We start from the raw sequence: 17,275 nt of genomic DNA, 5'->3' as shown, positions 1-17,275 counted from the left end.
GCTACAAATATCTCATCCCCTTCCACCTCCAGAATTATGATGACATTAGCTCAAAATGAAACTTAGGGGTCAATATAATCGTCGACTGTCACAGTTATTGAACCTTGGAGCTTTTTGTGGACAATCTATTCCATAATTTCAGAGAGGTTGAAACTTGTAAAGTTTTAGCAAGAAGTCTTTAAATAGACTGATAAAAATAAAAAATAAAAAAAATGCAAGTACATTTGACATACAGATAAATTAGTACTTCAGCTTCACTGATTTCTGTTTGCAAATAGGCTTAAACCCAGTTTTATGTTTGGTGACGCGAGAAGCGGAACAGTTGATTATTTCTTTTTTTTTTTTCTTTTTTTTTTTGCAATCGGGAGGGTCAGGGAGGTGATGTGCGCGCTATTGTAGTCCAAAAGGTTTGCGCACATACATGGTAAACGAACACTGCACGGTTCGGTAGCAGCAACGGGAGTAGGGACGGCGGAGGCGTCTGTGGTTGGGGGTGCTTCCTGCGTGGTGTGTTGGTGAACTACAGGAGTTGTCTCGGCTCTTCAGTGCCAAGTTCGACGGCCTGCTGGGAAGAAGATCTGCTGTAATTGCTTTCTCAATGAAGGCTCACCAGCAGCGGCAGCAGCAGCAGCTCCCTGGAGACTTGGCGGACAGTCTCCATGAATCGGCCGCTCCTCGGCTTTAAACGCCCGCTTTGCTCTTCTCCTGTGGTACAAACAAGCTGCCAGTAGAAGGGGACTGTCGGAGCATCATATCACCGTATCGGAGATCAAAGAACGGCTGCGGAGATTGGTGCCGATCTGTCCGAGTTGCTGGGAGTTTCGTTATCTTGGAGAAGTTTAACGCGGATTTCAGCATGAGCGAGCTGGAGGACGACTTTGCCAAGATCCTGCTGCTGAAGGAGGAGAGGATACGGGACTTGGAGCGGCGGCTGGCGGACCGAGAGGACGAGATCCACGAGCTGAAGAGGAAACTGCACAAATGCCAGTCCGTCCTGCCGAGCGCGCAACTTATCGGTCCCCGGACCCGCAGGGCGCAGGGCATCTCCGCGGAGCCCCAGACGCACCAGGACCTGTCCAGGCAGACGTTTCGGAAATATCCAAAATCTGACTGGTAAGAGACGCTTCCCTGCGTCACATGTGCTTCATGCGTGTTACATCTTTTATATTTGAGCTTTTTTCTTTTCCATCCCCACTCATTGGCAAAATCTAATATTTTCTATGAAAGATTTAAATCAATATAAAAGCTTTTAACAGCGCTTGAGTGTGAAAATTGATCAAACCTGTTTACACACAAGTCAGTTTGGAGTTCAGATCCCACCTCAAGTCATAATAATAATAATAATAATAATAATAATAATAATAATAATAATAATAAAACTTTTCTAATCCTTATTTATGAAAAATGAGAGCTTTGGAGCTTTGTCATGAATGGAGGAGCACTTTCATTCTTAGGGTGAATGACGCAGCTTCTGAAAGAGCTTCCTAATTGATCAGACCCATCACTCGGGTCCCAAAGGACACAGACTGGAGGAAGTGCTGTGCATTATTGGCTTTTAGTAGCTGAACGCTGAGGACCCAAAGTGCATGTCTGAGGATATTTAATACTCCATTAGAAAGCGCTTTGTTTGACCATATGCTTACTTCATCACCTTCAGGCGCTCGTTTTAGGTTCACATGGTCTTATTTTGAGGGGTTTCGTGAGCCTGAGGTCATCGCCGTGTTTTGCGGCCTGCATCACCTTCACTCAGCCCGTCTCTCAGCTGTAATCACAGAAAGAAAAGTTCTTTTAAATCAATCAACATCACAACTGACTTGTCGTTTTGAGGTCTGTCTCACACTGCACACTCAAAAGAAGCATGGCTCTCTTGACACCGTGCCACAGACGTTGAGGTTAATTTGATTGAAGCGGCTAGACAATTTCCAAACTTGATTTGCATCAATAAAGAGGATACAGGGAAAGCCCACATTGTGCTCATTAGCAGATAGGATGCTCATTAAATGCCTGCCTATCTATCTATCTATCTATCTATCTATCTATCTATCTATCTATCTATCTATCTATCTATCTATCTATCTATCTATCTATCTATCTATCTGTCTATCAGCCTGTAGCCTGCTCTGTTGGGACTCTTTCTTTAGCCTGAGCTGATGAGTCACAGGTAATGCTCAGATGGCTTTCCATAGAACAAACAGGTTAATTGTGTGTAATGAACATCCTGGATGTATGCAAAGACAATCACTCCTGCTGCGTCTGTGAGGAGGCTGAGCGCTGACACGGGGTCAGAGACGGTGTGTGACCTCCTCCCTCGTTCTTCCCCCATTAGGAGTCAGGATGTGGCACCGTGGAGCCGGCGGACCGCCCCTGCACGCTTTCTCGGGTTTCAGCAGCTTGGAGATATGGATCCTATTTCTATTGATCTGTATAGGAAAAGGGCTGAGCTGGGTGGCTGGAGAGGTGAAATTTAAAACGTAGAGGAGCTTTGAAGGACAGTAGGAGGGCCTTCTTCTCTTGTAGGATTGGATGCAGGGATGTTAAATGGCGCTTATGGGGCCTGAAGGCAGCTGCACGCTTCCTGACATAGGAAGTCAACTTTGCTGCTTCTGAAGCTTTGTGCCTACTTCAACTGACTGGGATGAAAATGGATTTGAAGTAACATAAAGGCAAGGGACTCTTGGATTAATTAAAACTCTGAGCTGTTCTATTTGTGGACACGTACAAAGAAGCTAAGCTTTGGGAGAATACATCCAGACTAACGATTTAACAGGCTGTGCAGGTAGTTGAACAGATGTTCCTCACAGATGCTCCTACAAAAGGCTTTCATTTAAACTCTGATGTCTGGCAATAGCTTTGGAACACTTCGTAGGTTGATATTGATGTCCTTTTTTAAGAATTACGCATTTCTTTTAAGGAATTCCCTTCTTTTGAACAATGTCTCCTTATTAGGCTGACATGTTTTAGTGCAGCTGCTAGATGTCCTGAGTCAACACTTCACAAGCAGCATATACTAGCATCTCTCGCTGTGCACAGATGGCTTATTTTATTTTGTTTTGTAGTTAATTCAGTGTTAATTTAAATTATTTATATGAATGCGTTTTACCACCAGAATACAGATACAAAATTCCTCTTGCTTTTCCTGATTCGTAAGGTTTCCATACCAGAGGAAGTCAATATTTTGGAAGCCTACTCTAACATTCCTAGTTATGCTGTGATTGAATATGGCTGGCATTGTGTCCATAGTTGTTTCTTCTATGGTGTAATACCAGGTTAGAGATGTATCTCTTTCTTGTTTTCACGTTTCCCCTGATTATAACAGGATGGCAACTTTTTCCTACAAATAATAAATAATTCAGAATTATTTTGGCATTCATAATAATTTCTTTTTTTTATTTCAAAAATCTGTTTTCATTTTATGTTTAGTTGTTTCATTTCATCTAAAGTTTGGATTATTTCATTTTATTTTCCACCAAAAGACTTCCATTTTTATGTTTTCCTTTGCCACTTCTTTAAACCACCACAAGAGGGCAGCGGCGACCTATTTTTTTTTTCTTCTTCTTCTCTGCTTTCTGTCTCCGTTCCGAATTGTTTTACATGCAATGTGTCAGGAAAAATATGCCTTACTCACACAGGCGTATCCCACTCAGCCAGGGAAATCTCCTCTCCCCTCAGCCTCAGTTTCCTCAGCACCATACCTGTCAGCTCTCACCTCCCAGCAGTAATTGCTGTTTTTACCCCGAGTCAACCCTCCACCCCCCATCCTATCAGATTGTCCTTGGCAGTTTATTCTCTCTCCGAATTTGTTCAGCTCACACGGGGCCGAAATCTTTTCGCAGAGCTCCAGATGACTCATTGGGAACATGTGGACAGAGACATCAGCAGCGTTCAGAGTGCACACACCGCATTAGATTAGATGAGGTGTGCGGAGGATGCTCCTTTCCTCTTGCTCCCAGCACTTTTTACTTGCTCCAGTTGTCACAACACAATATTTGAAGGGTGGCTATACCTGAAGCATCAGTTTCCACAAAAATAAATAAATAAATAAATAAAAATAAAAAATCACACTATTTGCATGCCTTAATATTCATCACTTGTGTAGTTGAGTTGAGATATTCAGCTTTGGGCCCGGTTACAGATATTTCGACAAATTCACGCAGACAAACACAACAGGCAGAAGCAGCTGCTCATTTCTGCACAGTGGCTCATTAAGTTTTCCATCACCTCCAGCTTCCATTAAGACTCGTCTATTTGTAACTCGGCGGCCTCGGGGCAAGTTGCCGAGGTATGATGACCGAATTGTGGCTTTTTCACTGACTTCATTATTCATGTGAGACAAAGCGCCGCTCTCTCTGGTGTATCAAACTGCACCGCGCCACAGATTCCTGTAGGCGCCCTTCTCGCCATGCGCGCTCTCCGGGTCGCAGCTTGACGCACTCGGGGAGGACGGTCCTCAAATGTCACATCGCCGAGGGAGGGAGAAGGAGAGAGAGAGAGAGACAGAGAGACAGAGAGAAAGAGAGAGAGAGGAGGAAACTTATTTGCGCAATTGTGATTTATAAATTTTATGGCAAAAGAGGGAAAGCCCCAACTACGCCGGTAACCTTCACATGCTCAGCATCTGCCTGGAACCGAGGAATCCTCCCCCCTCTCAGAGGAGACAGGAGCTGCATCCTCCCAGTCCGTTCATGCCGGATAAAGTTTGCGCGCCGCTTGGCAGAGGAGAGAGGACAAAGACCCGGCTGAACACCGTTTGTATAAACTTGTAGGAAAGTCGCACTGAAATGGGCACGCTGCGCGACCTCCAGTACGCGCTCCAGGAGAAGATCGAGGAGCTGCGCCAGAGGGACGCGCTCATCGACGAGCTGGAGCTGGAGCTCGACCAGAAGGACGAGCTCATACAGAGATTGCAGAACGAATTGGACAAATACCGCTCCATCATCAAGCCGGCGACCCAGCAGGTCCACAAGCAGACCGAGCTGCAGGAGCAGCAGCGGACCAAGAGGCAGGCGATCTCGGCCGAACCCACCGCCTTCGACATCCAGGACCTCAGCCATGTCACCCTACCTTTCTACGCCAAAAGCCCACAGTAGGTGTCCAGACTCGGCTTATACTCGAGATAATAATCATGCTACGATTTCGCGCTCTGTTTGTGTGCTTTACCATTTTTTCCCGCTCTCCCCCCACCTGTGGGATTCTTGTGCGTAATATTGCGTGAGGCGTAGCAGGTGCTTAACCTGTAGCGCACACAGGAACGAGCGTGCTTAGAGAGGGATGTAAACTCATCGCACTCACGCACAAATACATTATATTTGCAACTTCTTTACCCAGAAAATGAAAGTTGAAAAAAAAACGATAATTCTTTCTTTTCTTTTCTTTTTTTTTGCAGCAAAACGACCACATTTTCCATATTAAAACCATACGCAGGAAAATGAATTGCCCACGATAGATAATGGTAGCTGCTCTGCTTAATGTACCGCCATCTGTTTTATACAAATTCTGACTACGTGACAGGCAGTTTAATAGCATCCCTGTTCGTGTTTACTCTAGAGGTCTCATTCTTCTCAAACTCTCAAGCAAACAGTGTCCCCTGCTCTGCTCCAAGAAGAGGTCTGAATATTCCAGATGTGTGTGTGTGTGTGTGTGTGTGTGTGGTTTCAGCCAATGTTGAGCTCTGCACTTCCTTGTGGAAGGTGGACAGGAAGAGTCCTCTTCACTCTTCAAGCACACATCATTTAAATAACTTTTTTTTTTGTGCTTTCAATGTGAAACTGCGCGGAAAGGGGGAAAATGAGCCACATTTTGGAATGAGACCTTGTGTCAGATTCAGAGATGCCTGCAAACAAACCTGTAAGCAGATTCAAAAATGAAAGGTGTTATTTGTTTGAACACCAAAAATGCTATTAGTCTCTCTGTCACGCCTGTCAGCTCTGTGCTGGAGAAAACACCAGCCAGACTTTTTCTCTTTGAATTTCTATTTTTATATCCGTCTGATTCTGGCTCGGTACGGCAGAAGCAGAAAACACATAAGTGACCACTTCATTATGATGATTATTCATCACCCTGAGCCTTTTATTGTACGAGTGCACATGTGTTTCCATCCGTAAAAAATTACTGAGACATTTAGTGAGACAATGACTTTGAGCTCGGCTAAATGACCAGAACCTGGAGGATTGTGCTGCACGTTGATGGTTTTCTGACTCCTGCACTCAGCTCTTTGCTATGATGCCAATTTGTCATCTCAGCAATGCGGCTCAATGCCCTGGGTGCCATGTTGCTTGGGGTGAGCAGCACAAATCAAAGACAAAAAAAAATAAAATAAAATAAAATAAAGAAAATTATATCTGTTGTGCACTAAACAACTTTATTTTTGTTTATTTCTTATTGAAACATTTATTCAGTATTTTATACAGTGTAAGCAAAGAAAAAATGGCACTATGGTATAGCTAATGAAAATGGTAACTAGTCAGGAATTTCTGATTCAGAGCACAATTAATCATTAGTCATTTAGACTGCATTTTATCCCTCCTAATATGAAATATAAAATACATGTTTGTTTAATCTGTCAGAACAAAATTAGTAAAAAAAAAACAAAAAACAAAGGTATTAAAATGTGCAGTGCTTGTTTCTTATAATATAATAATGTGCTGAAGACAAACAATCCCGTAAGAGCTGGTTATTTTTAGGAATTTCAAGTTTGTTTATTTATTTATTTGGTTTCTTTAGTGTGACTCCAGTTTTGACTGGTTTGGACATATTTTTATCCACATAAAAAAAATACTGCAGGTCCATTGATCAAGACGATGCTTTGAATCTGACAGAAAATGAAGGAATTACAAGACCTCCATCCTTCATGCATCAAAGGATACATTCCTCACCTTTAACAGATTTTTGTGAAATAAAAAAAAAAATACGTGTATCAAAGCATTTGTTGTTGATTGATTTGTTTTGTAGATTAAAAAAGGTGGGAGTTCTTAGTTTGGACACATTTAAAATAAATTCAATTTTTTTTAGTCTTTGACCTGCCACTCACCTGTCAGAATGGATCAAGGGAAAACAGGGCGGCTGCGATCTTTGTCAGTTTACATGATGCTTCTCTTATTTTAATAAAATGTAGATAGGAGTTCAGTCAGTCAAAGTGACTGTTTTTGACGTTCACGCCGCTGTTGTTTTGCTTATGCTTAAAGATTGCTCTTTTGCATATATTTTTTAAAGTATAGTTGTAATTTCTTTTGTACAATTTGCAGTCTTTTGTGATCATGTCTCTCTTTAAAAAGACAGTGTAATCTCCTCAGCTAGGTCTCAACATTTCATTTTAACTTTTCTAAGGACTGTTTGAGAAACTCACTGTAGGATCACATCGTCCCAGATTCTACTCTAAATAATTTAGTTTCGTTCTTCTGTGAGAGCGACTTTGCTATCATTGATTTTAAAAGTACCAAGCTGACAAAATGATAAGCAATTCAAGTGCACCCCTCAAGCAAAAGCAGCGTTTCCATCATGTTTTTGCTGTTTTAGTAGTCCAGTGATCATGCCTGTTGCATTTGGCTAAATGTTTGTGCTTTTCTTCCACTTCTTACCCACTTCATCTTCTTTACGAGGCCCGTGGAGCATTCTTTACGCATACGTTATCCATATATCGCGTTTTGCCTGTCTCATTTCTGTCAGCCTCTCCCGCTCATTTTTCTTTCTTTTTTTTTTTTTTCCTTTTTTAAAGAGCATATTTTCTCCTTTTAAGGAAGACTGAACTTGCTCAGCCTCAACTTTACTGGTAGATGAAAGCAAATATGTCATTCTCACAAAGACGAGGGAGGCAGATGTTTTTATAGGGTCTGGTTGGAAGAGGTTTGCTTAACAATGGCTGCAATCAGGACCGCCAGGCTGGAGGTCTCACTGGTGGAAATATAACAGAAACAGGGTCAACAAAACTCGTTTCCAGACCACTGGAGGTCAATTCAGAAAAAATAAAATAAAAAAGAAAGAAAAGCCTTACAGCTGGATCAGGGTAATTTAGTTCACTTCATCATGAGTCTACAGCAGCATGAAATTAAAACTATTTTAAGCATCACCATCTTGGTTTGTGTTATCAGAGCCAAAAAAGCTTTTTTTTTTTATTAAAGTTTACTCCTGAAAAATTTAATAGGAAGTTTCAAGATTAAATCCAAGCAATCTTCCACGTCTGCCAAGAAAGACAAAGGTTTTAACAAAGATTGAAGAGTGGGAATATAAAACAGCTGCAACACATCAGTCCTTTCTTATTAAATTTCCTGCAGCTGCATAGTGAGACTATCAAGGGCAGACTTAATGAATCTTTTGGGGTCATCCAGGTACAGTAGTAGTAGTAGCTGCAATCCTCTACTATGCTGTGGAAAAGTATTTTCCCCCTTTCAGATTTCTTCTTCTTTTTGACATGGCTTTAAAGTTTCAGCTCGTGATACAAATGTAATACCTTCAACTACACTAAGGAGACAGTTTTTAGAGGGGGTGTACAATTTAGGATGAATTCTGAATCAAAAAATGCCATGTGGGACCACAACTATAAAATAAAAATACATTTCATTCTCAGGAAAAAAAAATAGTCTAGAAGATGAATGTAAGCAGAGAAGAAACGTAAATCAGTTTAGAAGAATATACAGACTTCAAATAAATGCAAATATGTTGCATGAATGTTTGAGACTCGCATTTTGAGGTACAAAAGGAAGTTGCTCTTGAGATACTTTGTTGTGTTGACAGTCAATTCATGAAGACTTTAGTCTTGCTGACTGGCAACACTTTTCAACCATTTATGTGGCAGCAGTTTGGGTACTTGATTGATGAAAGATTTGCAAAAAGTGACAACTCAAACATAAAAATCTTTTTTTTTTGGCATGGCATTCTGTTTCGCAACTAAATAAATCCACTAAATTAAAAATGTTGATTGCTCTACATTTTTCAATGGCATATCGCATTTTTGCATGTGGATGTATTTTACGGCTATTTAAGAAAATGTACTGATCATCGCTGTTGAAATGTTGGCTTGATAGAAAAAAAAGTTGGAGGATTTCAACACTTAAATTCTCAGAATGGACAAGCCGGTTCTTTTTACCTTAAATGTTCAACGTGACGAGAAGTGCCTATAAAACACAAGATCATAAACACACGAATGTGCAGAGGAGTTTGTTTTAAAAACACAGACTCAGAGCTCAGGACAGGACTGGGAATAAATCTGGGCACTGCTGATATGGTAGCTTGACGTTCTGTTTGTGTTTGCATTTCGGCCGATGGCTGGTATTTCGGTGAGAGCTGCTTTATAAATGTCTTCCAGGTTGTTTGCCCTTTTAGCTATAAGTGATCCATGATCAGCCTAAACAATGCACACAGAAAGGCCAAAAAGCTAAAAAAAAAAAAAACAACCCAAGATGTGGTCCACATTCTTTAATAATTCATACTCATTGTGGATTGGTGGCATGTATCTAGGTTATTAGGTCAGAAAGGCCTCCTGTCTTTGTAGAAGTGGTCTCATCTTTGGATTAACACAGATGCTAATTATTAACCTCATTCATTTAGCCCACATGCTGTCAGAAGCAGCCGTGCGTCGCTTGGCTGAGCGGCTCAGACGCTGGTGATGACATACTTCAATGAACGAGTGATTCCCGCTCACCCCGTCATCTCTCCCATCTCTCTTCACCTCTTTCAATCGGAGAGTATCAGACCGGCGTTTCCTTTGAGGCCTTGTGTTTCATTGCACCTGGCCTGCATTCACCTGCTGTCAGTGCGGACATTCTTCATGAAGAAGTATCGCCCCTCGGTGAGATAAGCGCCGTTTAATGTGTACTCTCGGATCTCAGGGATAATTTTCCCTTTCATTACGTGGCTGCCATACATTTACCCTGGCTTCCTTTTGACTTTTCCGAGAAAACGTTCACGCAGCTGCATATTAGTTTTTACGGTTGATTTTCTTCCATTTTTTTGCGAATCGGTCGGAGAAAGCTGGTAGGGAAGACTAATTCTTCCTCTGCAGCCTGCAGGCTAATTTGGCTTTCAGCCATGCATCCTGAATATCCACAACTGTTTTACCTTGAGGCTTGGATTTAGTCATTTATTATCTTGTATTTGAAAGGGGTTACAGCAAGTTTTACCTTGACGTCTAATGAAGGTTTGCTTTTGAAAAGCAGCTGTGCTGTCTGATTTAGACAGTCATTACCAAATGAAAGAAAGCTACATGTTGAACAGGTCAGTGTCCTTGAAAATATATTAATTAAGCAAAGTTTTTTTTTTTTTTTTTTGCACTAAATTGTGCTAATTGGATCGTTTTATTGATGGTCATGTGAATCTGGTACAACGCCTTGCAAAAGCCTTTAACTTTTTTCTGTTTTGTTACGTTGCTACTGCAAAATTTCAATTCAAAATATTGTAATTGAAAGTAAAGGAGACATGATTTCCATCATGCTTAGCCATCAAAAATCTAAACAATGTGGAATGCATACACGTTCCACATCAAATGAAAACCAATTACCTTAAGGCTTTTGATCAGATGAGACCAACATTAAACTCATTCATGAACATGGAGAACACTACGCATACTGAAAAGCACTCCATATTATCCTAAACCCACCATTTCCAGGGTGACACATGGGGGTGGCAGATTTTGTTTTGGTCTGTTAGATAAGATCCTGATACGTGTGAGAAAGCTAAAGCTAGATTAATGTTTAAGCCACCTCTCAAATGTTTTTTTTATTTTTATTTTTTATAGCTTTGTTTTGCTTTGCTTCCAGGTCCAAGGATCTGATCAAAGAAGCCATCTTGGACAATGACTTCATGAAGAACCTGGAGCTGTCTCAGATCCAGGAGATCGTGGACTGCATGTACCCTGTGGAGTATGGGAAGGACAGCTGCATCATTAAGGAAGGCGACGTGGGCTCGCTGGTGTATGTCATGGAAGGTAAAATGACACTTGTGCAGAAGTAAATCGGGCATCTTGAGGTCCTAATTAGCTTAAGCAAAAAAAAAAAAAAATATCCCTTACAAAACGAGGATGTAAAAAGCAGAGCGAGTCTTACGACTGTGTAGAGGTGTGGACGAACTCTTAAAAAAAACAAACCTCTTTTTCTCTTTATGTTTCTGCTTGACAAACATAACAAAATAAAGTGTTCAAGGGCTGTCACATTATAATTCACCTATGATTTTTCTGGTTTTATTCTGTATGATGTGCACCCACTGACTCGTTCATTTCCAGCATCATTTTGATGACCTTTTTATTTTAAAAGAAGTGTACCATGAGCTCATAGTGCATGGTAAAAGGAGCACAATGTCTATTTTGACTCTGGAAGGGCGGCTTCAGAGGAGCTTCAGTTAAACGCTCATTGAGTCTTTGTCCCTGACAATAGATTTGACCTTAATGAAAAGTGTCTCAGTCAATGTGTGGAAGCTGTGATTGATCATTATTGGGAGGAGAACTTGGCGGACACTGACCGAGATGAAGACATAAAACAAGATTGAGCACTCGTCACTGACGTTCCTGTTACTCATTTTACAGATTCACCCCGGACACTTTCAAATAAGAATAATATTTGTGAAATATACTTTCTCTAAGCTTTCCCATTGCATGGTTATACCATAAATAGCAATTCATATCTAAAAGATCTGACTAAACTCAACTTTGAATTTCTGTAGTCAGTTAGGAGATGTGTTCTGCGTCTCATAGATGTATATTTGTTGGGTGCAAAATCTGCAGACCAACCACAGGATAACAGCAAAAGACTTTGTGAAAGTGCTCACAGAAATTAATAAGAAAGCATCAATATCCAGAGTAGGATGAGTCTTGGGCTGGCATGAGTGCAAAGGCTGAAAGGCCACTCTGAGAGGCAATTTTTCCAACAGCAATATATTATATAAAAAACAGAAGTTTACAGCTTGTGAATGCCCTCTGGGGGAAAGAGTTTAATTCTCTGAGACATGTCCTGTGGTCTGGTATCCCGAGAAGCCTGGGAACATCATCCCAGCTGACAGAAATGTCAGGCTTTTGACAAGCATTTTCACTTTTATGCATTTCTTACTACTTGGTTGGTTTTCCTTTTGCATAAATTACGGCATCTGGGATGTAATGGAAGCCCAGGTTGCTTCGACAGCGGCCTTCAGGTCATCTGCCTTATTGGGTCCAGTGTCTTTCATCTTCCTCCTGACAATACCTGCTGTGTGTTCTCTATAGGATTCAGGTCAGACCAGTTAGCTGACCAAACAAGCACAATAACGCCATGGTCAGCTTTAGTACCTTTGGCGTTGTGGGCTGACACAAATCCTGCTGCAAAATAAAATCACCACCTCCTTACAGCTTGTCAGCAGAAGGAAGCATGAAGTGCTATTAAGTTTCTGGTACGTGGCTGCATTGACTTCAAACAACACAGTGGACCAACAGTGGACGACATGGCACCCCTGACTGTGGAAACTTCAAGCAATGTTCCTCTCCACTCCTCCTTCAGATTCTGGAACTTTGATGTCCAAATAAAATGCAAAATGTGCTTTCATTTCAAAAGAGGACTTGGCTTTGGACCACTGGACAACAGTCCAGTTCTTTTTCCCCTCAGCTCTGGTAAGCTGGTGTGCAGGATTGGTCTGTGCAAAGTGGATCTAGGTGTTCTGAGTCCAGCCTCAATCGACTCCTTGTGAGGCTCCACCAAAGACTGGCGTTATCCATGTTGCTTGTGCACATTTTCCTGTCACACTTTTTCTTTCCACTTAGCTTTCTATCGAAATGCTTGAACACATAACTCAACGAGCTTCTTCAGCAACGGCCTTTTGTGGCTTGACCTCTTTGTGAAGGGGCGTCGGCGACTATGTTCTGGACATTATTCCAGTCAGCTTTCTTCCTCATGACTAAGAAACAAGTGAGATGCCTTTGCAAGTATTTTGAGTTAATTTGCTGATTAGTGTGACACCATGAATTTACAATATTTCACTTTATTACATTATTAACATTTTCATTATCTGTAAGTCGCAATCATCAGACTTATATATAAACAAGCTTGAAATATTTCCCTTTGTGCATAATGTTCACTTTCTGAAATGATTGACAAAAATTATTTAATTTCACAATACTCTTGTTTTTTTTAGATGTACTTGTAATGTTAAAGTGATTTTTTCTTTTTAGCTTGAAATGTTGCTGCTGTTAGGAAACTTCATGGATTGTGGAAAACAAAGTTCTTGCAGCAACTCTTTTACAGCTACCACACTGCACTGCACTTAAGATAAGAGTAGTGCTCTTATGGCTTGTGTCTAGAAGTCGTTTCCCACCGTGTTTGTTTCTGTCCTGTTCCTACACCTCCATCTACAGGACATTTGGCTGAACAGATGGTGGCTTTGATGGAAGTGGTCCGTAATGATTTTACAATATTTGTGCGTTCATCAACAGGTTGCAGTTTCATCCAGAGGGGCCAGAGGACAGCCTGTAGTCTTTTCAGCCGATCTGATCACTTTCTGTAGTCTCTTCTTGTCAGACACTGTACATCCCGTGTGCCGCAACATTAATTGCGTGTGTTAGTAAAGCTTCAATTGTTGAGCAGTTGAATCGGAGAAGGTGCTGCTGAGCTTTCCTCACCACTGATGTTGTATTTCTAGTCTGCAAAATAGTCTCAAATTCTATTCTATGCTAAAAGATTGATTATGTGTAGAAAATTGAGAGTCATAGCAGTTTCTCTTCACTGCTGCCACTGTTCACACAACCGCGGCACATCTTGCCAATAAGCTGTTCTAATGAAAGTATTTCAGGCGAGAGTGAGTGTTAATGCACCAGAGTAACAAATGCTGGTCAGAAGTTACAACTGTTACCTGAATGCTGCCAGAAAACTAGCAGCATTAAATACGTGCAGAACATGTTTTCCTGTGTTGACTGATCAAGTGTCATAGTTCAGGTGTCACTGCATACTTGAACAGTGCACATCCACTTCAGAATCAGCTTACTATTCATAAAGGTCTTAGGTCATCACGCAGAGATTGGGATTTATTTATCTGCTTTCCTGAAAAATCTGTGAACATTAATCTTTCAAGGCTTCACCTTCCAGGTCATTCTTTATTATTATTATTATTATTATTATTATTATTATTATTATTATTATTATTATTGTTATTATATTTTAACTGTGCTATACATCTTGTGCTTGTTGCTGCTGGTTATAAATTCCAAATCAGTATGCTTTGGAAAGCTTTTCAATTCACCCACACCCACACAAGCCAGTTAAAACCTGCAAGTGAAAACTTATTAAGTGTTTATGGGCAATCGAGTGCGGTCTTTCTTTTTTCTTTTTTTCTTTTTTTCTCCTCTCTCTAGGCTCTTGGAACAAAACCGAATTACATAGTTTGATGTGCTGAAAGTGATGTTTCATCTTTTAATTTCCTTTCTTGGAAGTCAAATTGCTCACTTTATGACATAAAGTAAAGAAATTAGCCCATATAGTACCACTCAAATGCAATACTTAATACATTCAGCAATGCAGAACGTATTAAGTGACTTTCCGTTACTTAAAGACAAGCTCAAAATGTGATCAAGCAGAGACACTCGGATAAACCAGAGGAATTGAGAAGTCTGCCTTGTTGGTTGGTGAGGAGGCAGTGGCATTTAAAGGTTGATACTTTATTTAGGAGAATCAGTCATGACAATTGATTGTTTAATCTGTTGCTGGGCGTCTGTTTCTTCAATTGAGACAAACGTTGGTTAAAATAGTCTTGTTGGAAAGCAGGCAGGAACTGTTTGTATGCAGACAGCTGCTAGTAAAGCATATAATGTCATGCTAAAACTATTAACACCCCACTGAACCTTGTCACATTTTCAAATGCTAACGCAAACACATAAAGATGAAGTCAAATAGTACTCATGTTTTTTTTTTTATTATTGCAACAAAAAACCTGAAAAGTGTGACCTATTCCCTTCGAACCTCACCTAATTAGTGAATAAATTGTACCTGAGTTTAATTTAGTTGTCTGGAGGTCGATGGCAACTGTAGTTGATAGCTACAACTGAGGTGTGGGAATCTGTTGACAGCTAAGAACTATGTACTTTGTAGCTACCCTTTATGTAAGAGTTGTTAAAAAAAGTTGTTGTTAAAATACCTTCTTACAGTTCAAGTCACCAAGCAGGCATAGCGAACAAGTGAAGGTGCTCCAGTCGCATAGCATCAAGAATAAACTTTTTGGCATATGGGAAGGAAAACCAACACCGCACATAACCCTGAACACAGCATCCCCATAGTACAGCATGGTGGTGGTGCCATCATGCTGTATGTAACAAAGCTTAGTTGTTTAATGTAATTTGGTCAGGGCTGAGGGGGATATGAATGAAACCAAATACAGGGTGGGTCCTGGATGGAAGTCTGTGTTTGCAAAGGGATAAAATGTGAAAAGCTTCAAGGGGTTTCTACATTTTTCAACGCGCTGTACACACAAATTGATGTGAACTCTCAAAACAAGTAACACTCAGACGGACAATTCAAAGCGCGTTTTGTGGTCACTTTGTAGGAGCATGGTTAAAGTTAGATTATTTGCTGAAAATGCGTCCTGTACTTCTGCTCACATTTTCATCTCGTTTCCTGTACCTCTGGAAAACCGAAACTTATCAGCTGACCACAGCGAGAAGTCAAATATGCAAAGAGTTTATGCAAATCCCATGCAAAACCCTTCTGCGAATTGAACACCTGCGACTCGATATGGAATATCGGCAAATGGAAAAGAGCTGGGCGCTGTAAAAAAAAAAAAAAAAAAAATAAGAGATGGATTTTTTTTTTCTTTTTATATATTTGGGCTTTCTCTCTAAAAGCCATAAGAAGCAACATCATCGTTAATTACGCCTGGGGAAATGTTACTGGAGTCATCAAAAAGAAATGCTTTGCAAATATAGCCCAAGCATCAACATCAAGCCTTTTGGATCTGTAGTCCGTGTATTTCAATCTCCCCCCATGATGAGGGAGATGCCTGTGGCAGAGGTGACTTGTCATAGTAGGTCACCAGTGAACAAGTGTCACACTGGCATGATGAATTGGTTCCTATCGAGCTCAACAGAAAGAGAGAAAAGAATGATTCAAATCTGCAAGGGAAAATAATTGTAGAGGGGCTTTGTGGTTTCATCCTGGACAGAGACAGAATACTGAACTGTAACGTAGCTGGAAGCGGGGCTTCAAATTCAGCTCTGGTCATTTTCCACTTTATGCTAATTGTTTGGTTAATTGTTTTTCATTTCATAATCCCCAAGGGTGGATCGAGGATATTTATCTTCAGCAAACACTGCCATCTTTTTTTTGTTTCTCTCTCTCCGTCATGCTTCTTTTTCTCCGTTTTTCCCAGGCGCTCTGTTTGCAGACTTCACTGTAGCCGTCCCCAGGCTTGCTTTGCATTAAACAAATCCAGAAAGGCGTTCGCAGCTCACTGGTCGACTTTGTATCAAGGTCTTCAGAGTCTCTTTTAAATACATGCTGACAGGATGTCTGCCTGTCAAACGTGCAGCTGCGTCACCTGAACACTGTGTACATCATTTTCCTCACAAATGAAACGAGCATCGCCAAGGCAGTTGTGTCATTTATTGGCATGATAGCCAATAATGTCTGGTTATGGCGCTGATGGTCCATTATCTGTCACAGAACATCTACGGCGTGGCTAAATTTAGCCAACAGAGGTACAATAATACTGCTAACATTAGCGGTAAATAAGAATGCTGTGATTTTTCTATCTTTGTGATCATCTGAATCCAAATCCAATCTAAGTTTATGGGAGTACAAGTGCTTCACACGCTTATTGGAACCCTGGGTAAAGATGTGTAAAAATAGGCTATTTTATTGCCAAAACAACCACGGGGAAGACAGACTGATGACACCTTCTTCAAGGAAGGTCAGTCACAAAAGATGAATAAAGAACCTGACAGTTAACAGAGCGGGATTTTCAAGCAAGTTAATGGAAAATTTAGTGGAAAGAAAACATGTGGGACAAAAAAAAGACCATAGGAGTGTCAGCAACCCCTCATAAAAGTATACTATAACTAAAATAAATTAATCTTTCATTACATTAGCTTATTCTCACAGGGAGAATCCAACCTTTAATTTATTTTTATTTAACAATACAATTTCCTACGGAGAAAAAAAAAAAACCTTTTACAAAATCATTTGGTGCCATTTATTAAGAACACGTTTTTTTTAATGAAACACATTGAACTGAACCAATTCTGTAATTTATACTGTACTTTTAAAACTCATCCATGACTTCCTGTTTATCAATGCATGTCAACAAAAGATTAGAATGACTTGTAAATTTATATATATATAAA

At 40.5% G+C, this 17,275-nt stretch overlaps 1 protein-coding gene across 2 annotated transcripts in view; it reads left to right on the top strand.

Annotated features, from left to right (window-relative positions):
• The first annotated feature begins 427 nt into the window (after positions 1-427).
• Positions 428-17,275, top strand: part of LOC106947667 (cGMP-dependent protein kinase 1-like) — a 103,114-nt gene continuing 86,266 nt past the window's right edge. Inside the window, exons 1-2 of one of the 2 annotated variants that reach the window (XM_015032818.1) lie at positions 428-1,113; positions 10,749-10,915. In XM_015032818.1, the coding sequence (XP_014888304.1) occupies positions 857-1,113; positions 10,749-10,915 (424 nt within the window). In that variant the 5' untranslated portion in view covers positions 428-856. Of the gene's footprint in view, positions 1,114-4,305; positions 5,084-10,748; positions 10,916-17,275 lie in introns of those variants that run through there. The other variant, XM_015032817.1, reaches the window with a different exon arrangement.

The sequence above is a fragment of the Poecilia latipinna genome, unplaced genomic scaffold (genome assembly GCF_001443285.1).
Source record: "Poecilia latipinna isolate Pla-1442-1.1 unplaced genomic scaffold, P_latipinna-1.0 Scaffold252, whole genome shotgun sequence".
NCBI classification, from domain to species: Eukaryota; Metazoa; Chordata; class Actinopteri; order Cyprinodontiformes; family Poeciliidae; genus Poecilia; species Poecilia latipinna.
Note: the sequence above shows the minus strand (reverse complement) of the source record. Positions and strands in the feature narration are given on the sequence as shown.